Source organism: Typopeltis vanoorti, chromosome 21 (genome assembly GCF_054136105.1).
Source record: "Typopeltis vanoorti isolate ZY-2024b chromosome 21, IOZ_Tvanoo_1.0, whole genome shotgun sequence".
In the NCBI taxonomy this organism is placed as follows: domain Eukaryota; kingdom Metazoa; phylum Arthropoda; class Arachnida; order Uropygi; family Thelyphonidae; genus Typopeltis; species Typopeltis vanoorti.
The window spans coordinates 4,301,826-4,314,154 of NC_143569.1; the positions used below are offsets into that span (position 1 = coordinate 4,301,826).

The 12,329-nt window shown below is 33.4% G+C and overlaps 1 protein-coding gene across 1 annotated transcript in view; it reads left to right on the top strand.

Annotated features, from left to right (window-relative positions):
- LOC150094600 (cell adhesion molecule Dscam1-like) overlaps window positions 1–12,329 on the top strand; it is a 229,002-nt gene that overhangs the window by 86,840 nt on the left and 129,833 nt on the right. Inside the window, exon 2 of the mRNA XM_090411601.1 lies at window positions 4,801–4,962. Within this exon, the coding sequence (XP_090267727.1) occupies window positions 4,801–4,962 (162 nt within the window). The remainder of the gene's footprint in view (window positions 1–4,800; window positions 4,963–12,329) is intronic.

Genomic DNA, 12,329 nt, shown 5'->3' on the forward strand with positions numbered 1-12,329 from the left:
ATTCATTATTATTATTATTGTAGTTTTAACTTGCAGTCTTAGGGGAAATAGTGAGCAGAGCTTTTATAGTCAATTGTTTTTATAGTTTAAAACGAGTGAGATTTTACTGATATATATATATATATATTTTTTTTTTTCATTTATGGACTTATGCTTTGGGAATTTCGACCTCTGAATCAAGCTATGAAGTAATATTCCTGTACAAATGCAGGGCGGAGAAATGACGCGTTATATTCTTAACTGACCCCCTCCCCTGATGCTCTAATCAAGTCTTACATTCTTTACAAACGAGATTCTTCTGCGACATGCTACTTAAGGTTGTCTCGCATCAGCTCAATAAATTCGGCTTCATTTTGCTCATGAGATTTCACCGATACTCAATCAATGTTTGATAATTATTCACCCATGATGATTATCTGTTTAGCATCTATTGGGTTGATTTCGCAATGCATTTCACCAGCAACTGAATCTCTAATAACATCCCAACATGTAAGATGATCTTAGACTTTGTCTCACGCCAGATTGCTTCACTGCTGTATGGAAAACTAACTAATATTGCGATCATAACTTTCTATCCTAACTTGACCCAAATCATTTCCTGTGTTTACTTTTTCTCGTTTGGTTCCTATTCCTGGAAAATAATTGGATAATCGGAAACTATTTATTTTTATTTGATATTGGTAGAGATTTCTTTGCCTTGCCTATCTGGTAAAAACATATTTCGGGAAAATATATTTATGAACTATGGTACGAAAAATCTTAAAAGCTTTAAATATTTAAGCGTTAAGATCTTTCATTTAAATTCAAAGGAATTTCGCCAGCAAAGGTTAGTCGATTGGTAAAGCCTCTGCTACTAATGGCTCACGCAAAAAGTTAAGCAAGTTTAAGCGCTGTTAGTAGTTAGACGGGATAAAATCGTTCGATCTTTTTGGCACACTCTCCCTCGGTGACTCTTTAGACTCCCTGAGGTGTCACATAATAATAATATATCCATTTGTTGGTTTACGCTGACTTCTTCATGGTAATGTCATGTTATCCTTACTTGTTACAGTAATAGGACTGCGGCACAAATGTATACTAATATGTAATAGGTCAGCGATTTGAAGTACATTATTTCAAGTCTGAAAAATGGCTTAAATAGTCACTGGTGGTCATATTTTCAGAATTCATTATCACTTCCCTTAAATGAATCTTCTTCGGTTCAATTTACGGTACTTAAACGTATGTCCTATTTTTAGATCTACCTTATGTCTTTACTCTTTTTTCCAGTTTAGTAGATCTTAACTAAAACCCTGATTAATAATAAAGAGCAAACTGTCCGAAATGATTTCAAGCCAGGATAATTCTCCCTACCGTGGCATTACAAAAAGAGTTTTTTTCTTCCCTATTCAAATTTAATTTTCCTCTTGAAAATGGATTTATATTTACAGGTTTCAGTTATTGTAAATATTTCGAATGTTTGGGATTTTTAGTTATCATTCATATTTTTGCTAAAAATTGCATCGAACATGTTGATTTGCATCTTGAAAGAACACATCTGACATTCGATAAGATCACTGTCCCAATATGGTGAGAATTCGTCATTAATTTACATCTTTACGAATACAATTTACTAAGTTACTAATACAATAACGCTGAGTTAAATTTTGGAATTGGTTGGCTCACCTGTAAAATCAATCAAGAATGTCATTTTATTACATCTCTCTCTATTTCACACACGCACACACTACGATCCGATAGGGAAGAGTGCCTAGATTAATGCATTATATATATATATATATATATATATATATATATATATATATATATATATATATATATATATGTACACACACACACACTGTAAGTTGCAAAATCTTTCCTGATCATGTATGCCTTACAATATGTAGCCGAAAACTTGAGTACATAGGTGCTCAAGTGAAGGAGCGAAAATTGCAAATTTTAATTTATAAGGGTAAGAGGACATCATGCGTGAAGCATTGGATGAACTCAGGACAGGAATTAGGATAGGAGGTAGATTGATCAATAATCTGAGGTATGCTGATGACACAGTACACCTTTGTAATGACATGGAATAACTAGGACTAATTCTTGAAAACGTTAACAAACAGAGGACTTCAACTCAATCCTAGCAAGACAAAGATTATGGTTCTCAAAGGAAATACAAACAGGGAAGCTCTTGAGAAACAAGTGTACCTTAATGGAGAAAGAATTGAGGAAGTCAGTAAGTTTAAGTACCTGGGATCCATTATTAATGTGAAGAATTGCTGTTCAGAAGACGTCAGAAAAAAGTTAGGAATAGCTCAAACAACAGTCAGAGACCTGTCTAAAATTTGGAAGGATGGATCTATCTCCATGGGAACAAAGTTGAGGATTTTGGATGCAGTTGTTTTTACAACAACTTATGGATGTGAGACTTGGAATCTAAAGAAGTCAGATAAGAAAGGCGTACAAATGAATGGGTGTTAGAAAAGATCAGTCGAACTTTAAGGCTCCTTAAGGAGATTGACAGAAGAAACCTAAAATATTTTGGACACATAGAAAGGATGTAAGGGGGATTTCTCAGAACAGTAATAGACGGTAAAGTTCCTGGAAAAAGAGGCAGGGGTAGACCGTCAATGAGATGGATGACGCGTGTGGAGTGACCGATCTTCAGAGAGTTGAGGCCACCAGAAAAGCAAACAACAGGACTACATGGCGAGGCCTGGTGTGGCACATCATCGAGCATCGGAGTGACCATACGGCATCTGTAGATGCCAAGTGAACATAGGAGTAATGGTAGTAAGAAGGGTAAGGTAAAATTTCCAGAAATCATTTTCATGAATAGCAATACTGAATTTTTCCTTAATCAGGATAGACAAAATGAAATTTGAAATAAATCAGTGTCTAGGACTACGAAAATCAACAGTGAAGGAATTTTTCTGAATGATAATTCTTAGTTGTGCTATTTTCTAATCACCTTTCGATTCCACCCAGATGGTCGACAAGAAGCAATAAAATCTTTTCTATATATTTTACTACTGTAGACCTGAAATGACTAGCCCGAAAGCGCATTACCTTTTTTTTTGTCTCGAGCACATAGCCCGCATTATATAACCTTTAGATTAACCAGACGCACTAATGCACATTGTTCCCAGCCTTCTCTGGATTTGGTTTTCAAAACATTCACGTTTTTTTTATTTATATCCAGATTTAAAAAAAAAATTGCTAGAATAAACAATGAAGAAAATATTTTCCTTATAGCATTGTGATATGCAAAACCCACACAGCAGATCTTGAAATGGCTCACTTATTATATACGGGTTAGAGCTTGAACAGCCCAATATACAAAAGAGCTTCTGTTCCTTTATATTAACATATTTAGATAGTTTTAATGCTCCTTTTTTCAAGAAATAAGATATGCTTAAACTAAGAATAAAATGTTAATGAAATAAGGGATGAGTTTCAATTTGTGGATGAATGATCAGTAGAATTGACCAAATTCTACTGATTACCCTCTTCTTTTTTGTCTGTCTTCATTTTTCTTAAATTAAACAATGCATGTTAAGTGTAATATTTGAACTATGAAGAGCTATCCACTGTTAAATTCCTCTACGCTTATTTGCTTCTTCCACTTTATTTAAAGAATTTATTTTTAACTATCCATAATTCGTTCTATAAAATTAAGTTGGTAGAACAACGTACTTTAATCCTTATTTGTTCTTATTTATTTGTTCAAATCATCGTGGCTGCAATTTAATAACGAACATTGCAATTTAAAAGAACTATCAAAAGTTTTCTCATTTGAAATGCTGATAGGCAAAAAACGTTCTCAAACTTGTTCTTCTTTAGGCGGTTTCTTCTTTAATCTGAATGGATTTACAGGCTCTTCTTTTCGCTTCAAAACTCAGAATAGAAAAAAAAAAGTAGTGCAACGATTTATACACTGGAGGTAAGAAAATTGCTTCCTACTAAGAAACGGAAATCGAAGCGGCTTACTTTTCTTTCTTTCGTTCTTCCGGACCAGAGAGGTCGTGTTGCTCGAGCTAAATGTTTACGATAACAAATTAAAGGCTTCACTTCTGTAAAAGGAAAAATACGAAAGTTAGTTTCTTTCTCTGATAAGCAAAAATCATAAAAGTAAAAATCCAATGCATGAAATAGAGTAGAGAAATTTATTATTTTAAGTGGGAAAGTAATTATTCTGTATGAATTTCAAAACGAATGGATAGCTTACAAATCAATACTACAGATCAAAAGCATCAACTAAGAATTAAAATTACAACAAAAATCACTCATGAATATAGACTGCTTCGCAATTTTAAAAGATCCAAATCAATGATAATAACTAGAATATAACTGATGATTTATTCAGAAATTAAAATGGCAGTCGGATATTACTGTGCAGAGAACTTGCAGTTGTTTAATGAAAGCATTGATTAATATTGAAGCAACAACAGATATTCCAAGTCAGACGAAATGTTTGAAGTTGAATTATTTAATGCTCTTATTCAGAAATCCATATCCCTAACAGAAAAATTCATGCAATATTCTTAATTCAACCACATACTGATACAAAATATGTGGGCAATGATTCTCTTCTACCTTTCATAAGAAAGATTAATATACCACGATTCTTTTCGTGAAAATCATTATTAATAGTTTTAAGAAAATATCTGATTCATACACAAATATATTTCTTAATGAAATGGCTAATGAGTGAAATATGATTTTATTTTAAATGTTTAATAATATTAATTCAGAACGATTATTCGTGTATTTCTTAGAAATTTGTCATCGATACTGTTTTTGTTGTTTCAGTTGTCCTGCAACATTACGACATCAGAGTACTCGATGAGTTCGTTCTAAGGGGAAATGTTGCTGTTCTGCACTGTCAGATTCCTAGTTACGTCAGTGAGCATGTGAAGGTGACATCCTGGGAAAGAAGTGATGGCTTCGTCATTACACCAGGAACTATAACTGGTAATTCCTTACCTGCCTAGTTATTTATTATAAGGAAATGACTGATCTTCGTACTTTGATTGATCAAAAAGTAAAAATTAAGTCAATTTTATAAGGCACATGATCAAGAGCCATTAACATGTTAAACAGCTGATTTTCTTCATTTCCAACCAGATATACAAAGCGGTGAATTCCGCTTGTAGTTTAATATTGGCTTTCACCATGTTCGTTGCTAATTAATCAGAAGCATGTTTAATTACATTAGAAGGTGAACAGAGCAAAAATGAATCCGATGAATAAATGTTTTTATACCTGTTGCCAGTAAGGTAAACTTGGTTTTTTCAATTTATTGGAAATACTAACATATCACAAACAAAGTGTTCCATTTTTGTGGAAACAATGGATTATGGTTTCTAATGATTTGTTTTTGTATCACTTTACCGTGACATTTTTGTGTTGATATCTTTATCTGAAACAGTAATATGTACAACGTAGATGTTTCTTTTTTTCATTCACAATCCCTCCCACCAGAAAATTTAAGTAAGTACATTATTTATTAACTTTATCAAGTTATTAAATTTTATTATGCGAAAAAAATAGATAATTAATAATAGTTCCTCAGTAGTATAATTGGAAGAACGATGAAACATTGTGCTCTTCAATCGCAAAAGACCCAAGTGCAATTCTCGTCTAGGAGAATCGAGAGGAATCGTTGCGGCCATTATCAATTGAATGTTAGTTAGCAGATCTCATACAGACCTAGCAGGATTTTTTTTTCTCCCAGAAACTCGAGATTTTCATCCCGCATACAGAAAATACAGAAAAAAGAGCGCACACTCAGATTACAAACCAGAATATTATTAGTGGAGAGTAGATGGTGAAGTGTGTAGGTGTTGTTCATTCACAGGATTTGATAGTGTAGGTAAATAAAGTAAAAGTAAAATAGTACGAGGTTGGGTAGTCTCCTGCAGAAAGTCCTTGGAGGCCCCACGTAATAAAAACAGTAATTAATAATTGAATATTTTATGTATAATTGTAAAATCAAGTGTAAACCTAACAGACATATCAGTTGTCAACTAAAATAGTTAAGAGAAGATGAGCATATCAACAAATATTAAGAAGTTCATGGAATGGCAAATAAACCACACGCTATATTATTATCATTATATTATAATGACCGAGGCGAAAGGTTAAAAACTGTCGAAACAAATTGCTTCAAAGTATCCTTTAGATGGTGTTGTTATGCTCGAGCACTGTTCTGTTCTACTTAATCATAGCCATTAGCTTTTAAGTTATGCCTTCAATAAAGTACGCAAGTTATTAGATTACCTAACTAATTCAAGCATGAAGCAATTAACTTGTTTGTTAGCTGAATATCTGGAAACACTTGAAAAAAAAAAAAGTCTGTATCATTAGACTCTATTCTTAATTTAAATAACCTTTCTGTAGGTACTACGTTGTAGTGTTTTCGTAATGGTAAGTGCCTTTCTTGCAGTGGACAGCGACTAAATTTCTATTGACATAACTAGCAATTTTATAAATAAATTAAAAACTTGTAGTTAATTCTTGTGAACCTATGACAACTCTTGCACACCCTTACGAAAAAAAAATATTGTGTTAATCAGAGTATCAAAAATACTGAGAACTGAATCAGTAGATAAATGAAGGGCAGCGATATCTTATAATTGGCTGTTTGAAATAGGAATTTGTGAAATATACGTCAAAATATTATCTAACACATTCTGAATGAGAACAGATATTCATTCATGCATGATTGCTCACATGAAGTATTCTGTCCATTTTATAGACTTTATGAATACAGTAAATCTCAGAAAGGAGCGGGGTGTCTTCGGAGGAAGGGTCAAACGGTACTCTTGATAAGCATTATTACGACATAACCTGTTGATGTAGCGCTAGGAATGAGGAGCTCATGAGGCGGTTGTCAGAGGATACATATGTACTGTTGGTGATTTTACCTTATCCGGAAATCCTGCTCTAGAGACCAAACATGGAATTTTTTTAAGCCGCTGCAGGTCTCCATTAATTGGATGTTGAACAAAGGATGGAGAAAATATCACTCGTTTAGAGCCACATAAACAAAATGGTTCTGCTAAGAAATTAAATTTCGTTGGACATCAAATCTGAATATATTTACATTAGTATGCTAGTTTGGCTGTAACGTCTGGATAATTTTATCCTTTGTTAAATAACTTAAAATGTCGTAGGTCATGTTTGCGCAAGAGGAAGATAGCCCGCTTTAGTTTTCTTTTAATTTATGTATGAAGTAAGCATTCTAAAACTCAACTGCATTCCTGTGTGAGTGAGCATTAACAACTTTATAGTTTTGACTTTGCACGGTTTTAATTTCGATTAATTTCTTAATGTCTACAGGCTTTCATGACGTAGACATACTACAGCACGATTCACATTCCATCGTTTAAAGGAACCTTTTATGAAGTTTCCAATGCAGTACCGTGTTGAACGAAAGTGTCAGTGATTTTAAACCAGAAAATCCTCTTCAAAAACCGACAAGCTAATTATTTAGTTCACTTTGCAGCTAGCCTTATTACATGTCTGTAATTTTCGATACGTATTCGTGTAATGCACTCTAAGAAGGGGATATGATATGAAGAAAGATAACCTAATTGTTTTTTTTTTGTTTTTTTTTTACATTTTTTCCTAATTTTTGAGAATCACAGCAACCTTTCCTGTTTATTATGGCAAGGTTTAACACATGTACTGGGTTAAGTGACAAAGAAGCGGGTAACGCGAACATCATTCATCAGCGTATAACAAAGAATATTCAGTAACAGCCAGGACAGTAAGGTAGCTTTAGGAATTGGGAACATGATCGAATGGAGGAAGAATTGAATGGATAAGTAGGAAAGATATTTTCATATTTTGTAAAATTAAACTTGAACACGGTTATCAAGTTATCTACTTGAACAAGTAAATTGGAAAGAAATCGAGTTGCAGACATGAATATTTATGAATACCTTTAGGTGTAGATGGATTGAGTTACTTGCAGGAATACCAAAACTCTGTTTATTCAAGACCTCAAGTGGTTTGGAAAAATACCACGTTTGTCTGCAAAACAGGGTTTCCGAATAACCAAAACTTAGTATGTCCATTATACTAGTAAGAGCACTTAGGCATGGAAACTTGTAATGGTTTCATTTATAAAATTATCTGAAATATACAATTATTATAACACTTTTAAAGTAACAACGATTTAGTTTGTTAGAAACCAAATATACTCCCGAATGCACTACTAATTTTTTAAATATTTTTCGGAAAGAGCGAATTAAATACAAAGATTTAAGATCAAGTTGTAACCGTTTCTGGAACAATTGCAAAAACAGACGATATAAAGTGCCTAGTTAGTTTTATGGCTATTTTTTAAAAAGCAAAAAAAGTATTATAACCAAAAAAAATCAGAAATGTTCGTGTGGAACTGTGAAATACTAGATATTCTCGTAACGGAAAATTACTTTGCCTGTTTGAAATAAACTTTATGTAGTTAAACCAGGAATGGAAAACATTTGGTAGTTTGTGTGATTGATGGTCATTTTTTTCCTCCTCAGATAGTACATTTTATATTTGTATAAAAGTGAAAACTGCATACGATTTACGTTGTTTGCGATTGTTTTAAGGAAGAGTTTGGTTACGAATCCCATCTCTTTCCTTTTGACTATAACGTAGATAGAAATAAATCAGTGTCATAGTAGACCTGAAAGAGTACTTTCTACAAAATTTGAAAACTCTCTATATTCCAGATTAAACAAACGTACTCCATCAGTAAAGGTTACTGTTTGGAAAGCACACTTAATGTAGTCACATGTTTCCCTTATTGCCGAATTATACAAATATACATGAGATATCGCAATCTTCTCACGCGAGGGTGCCATTATCTTCTGTGTTACTAGCGCGCTACATGGTACTGGTAGAACAGATATTGCACTCCGAAATGACCTCTTTCACAAGCAGAAAGAAAATTGATTTGGGAATTTCTAGAAACTTGGGTATTTATTATTGTCGCCAGTCAGCTATCTATCGATAAGAATTTCACTTTCGAACAAGAAATGGGTCACTAGATATAATGCAGTTTGCACTGGAAATCCTATACTTTGTTTCCAGTAATGTCAAAACGTAGCAAAAAGGAAATTCTCATTACTTCAGTATCAGATTAGGAAATGTACTGCTTGAAAATCACATTTTCTGCACTTAATCGAAAACTTTGTGCGCCAACTCCTAACTGCTGTTCTGTCTTTACGTGGAATAATTCTCCTTTCAATTTATCCCTGCTACAACATCCAAGCGGAAATTGGCAATGCTGTTAATCAGCTAGACACGCTCTGCCTGTCCAGATAGGGAAAGTTCTGAAATTATAAGCACAGTTTCATGTGAACTAATAATGGCGAGGAGTTTAGTATTGCAGTATAAACTGATTTTTATAAATGTCAATCGTGTTGATCTGATAACGGAGTTCCGGGATAATTGTTATAAAGGATATCGTGCGATTCAATTTGCGGATGCGAAAAAGTGTCGACTGTTTCTGTTGCTAAGGAAACATACAGATCAGGAGTAGTATCGGTAGATAATTAGAGAGAAAATATAGTACTGTATTTATTGTGCAATGCTTCGTAAAATCGTCTTATTCTTTTGACGAAACTAAGCTAGTTTCGATGTAATAATTTAAAAAAAAAAACACGATTAGATTATATTTTAATAGGTTAAGAGTAATAACTTCTGAAACGTATATTACCTTGTAGCTTTTTGATTAATGCAAAATCAGGACTTAATAATGCCCATCTGCTAGTGTTTACTAAAATGCAATATACTATACTTTCGATTTTATCACCTATTTCATTACTGGCAAACTGCTATGCTAGTCGTCGTAAATCGATCATAAATTTCCCATCTGCTCAGTATCGTGAATTGGGGTTATGTTCTAGAAATAATTTGAACTGTAATATAAACCTTTTGTGTATTCATTAGGATGATGCTTATCGTAGAATGGGACAAATGAAACGGGTCCATTTCGATTATTCTTCATTCCTGAAGGCTAAACATTTCATGCTTCTAATGCTAATGCTGTCTGCTTATTTAGGGATTCTGTATTCTCAAATTCGTTTTTCCTCTTTCCGGACATGGTACTTTTAAGACAAAAATATGTGCAATGTGCATCTGTGAAGTGATCATGGAACTATGACGTAGAGGGGGGGGGGGGGAATGCGAATATGTATGCGTATTTTGTGACGTAAAATTCAACCATTGTATATAAAAATAAACTACGTTGATTCGGTTATTAAAAATTCATAGTGATTAAAATCGTTTATTCTCGGTTGTACATTACGATTCCCTTCACTGTAAGTCGCCGTGCCGGATCACTTAATAGGTACAGAGGAGAAGCATACGATTAAAGTGAACTGTTTTAATTTGCCTAGCTCATCATTTATCAGTTTACCTTAAAAACTCGGCAAAATAATCAAGAAGACAGTTACTTTAGCGCAACTTGGGCTATTCCAAACATTTCTATATTCATAATAGAAAATGTTGCCAATCATAAAAGTACGGGGTACGTTAAATTTCTTTCCTTTCAGTTATATTAAAATGCCAATTTTATTTTAAACCTTGTAAGTGTTGTGAATATTCAACATTTTAGCATCTTGGAGTATCCAGCAAGTTGCGCTAAAAATAACTGCGTGCCTTTTGATTCCTTTTCCAGTGGAAACGTAACATTTCATCGTTTTTTTTTTTCTTTTTTTTTTCGGGATTCATAATTCTATCTTCGAGTTTGTTGTAGTCGTTGGTGAGTTGTTTTGATGGACGCGTATAGCATTATTTTTCCATGTCTAACCAGGATTAGTCCCATGATGGGCACCTAGTACAATAAAACTAGCTAATGGGCACGGTTGTTTACGTTTTATTAATGAAATACTGTAGTATACTCAAATGCCTATTAAACTTGTTGAAATTGCTCTATAACAGTCCTTATATTTTGTATAATATCGATAAAAACATTAAAACTCGTGTTAAAAAGCAATTCTAGCCTTCTAAACTATGGATGATGGAAAACTTGCACATAAAATTCTAGCGCTCATATGCCACTCTGGTTATCAACTTCCATTAAATCGATATCGAAGCCATTTTGAAGCTGTCATTAAGATAGCGGAGCATTAAAAAAACCTGTGTGGTCCTCCAGCCAATAGAGTTTTCATTTACTAGTACAGTATGTTATACTGGTAGGGTTAATAATAGAACTGCATTTTTTTACCTTTTCCCCAAAGATTGTGCAGTGTAAATGACACGTTTCTAATTGAAAAGATGGAAGATCTTAATGGGTCTGTAGTCATATTTTGTGAACCTCATGAGAAAGGAATGAATAATTTTGAATTATTTATAGAACATCCAATCGGTTGTTACACTCGTACCATTCCTAATGGTAGTCACTCTTAAGATAGCGTTCTTGTTATTCATGTTAGTTTTCTGCATAGAAAAAATGAATCAAATGAGTTCAAAGAAAAAAGCTTAAGAAGAAATTAAATAAACTTAGTCCTTAAATAAGATAGATTTAGGTATTGAAGTACGAAAGTCATAAAATATATATGCAAACAGTGAATTGCTGCTAGTTAACATCTAAAGTGATCTTATACAATCTTCCTGCTCATCATAATTATCGATATTTTTGGGGTTTACATCTAAATATATTGCTAATTTATTGTAGAATATTTTGACATTTGTTTTTTGGATTCAGTGCCAGTTGATACATGGTAATGATTGTATCGAGCCTTCCAGTCATAGGCATCAAATAATCAATGTAGAGAAGAATATCTATTGGATTACACAGAATAGCTGATGAAAGAGGTGTGGCATCCACAGTCTTCAAAGGTAAGCTCAGAACTGGTACTAAGCACCCCGTTAGATGACTTTTATTCTAGTGGTCATTACTTGCTGTACGTTTCATGCGAACAGAACAATGCTATGTCCTGACAGAAAAGCACACGTTTAAAACTATTATTCTGTAAACTTTCACTACTTGGAGAAAGGAGAATTCAGCACCGACCTTAATGATAATCCCTGTTGTATTTCTGCAGATCTCACATCCGAGAAGTCGTATGTCGAACAGACACCTACCGTACCATGGTTTGACGAATGGTTGTATTTTCCCCTTGGGAAACTCATGATTAGTTTTATTTTCTTGGAACCAATATTTTTATAACGATAAACTTTTCTACACTCCAAAACCCCAATATACACACACTCCTCTTGACTAAATGAAGGCTTGCAAGAAACTCCCCTTGTTTATTTTACTTTCTTGAATAACTCAAGTTAAAATTTTTAGTTGCAAAGAATTTAATTGTGTATACAGTCTTTCGGTATTTACA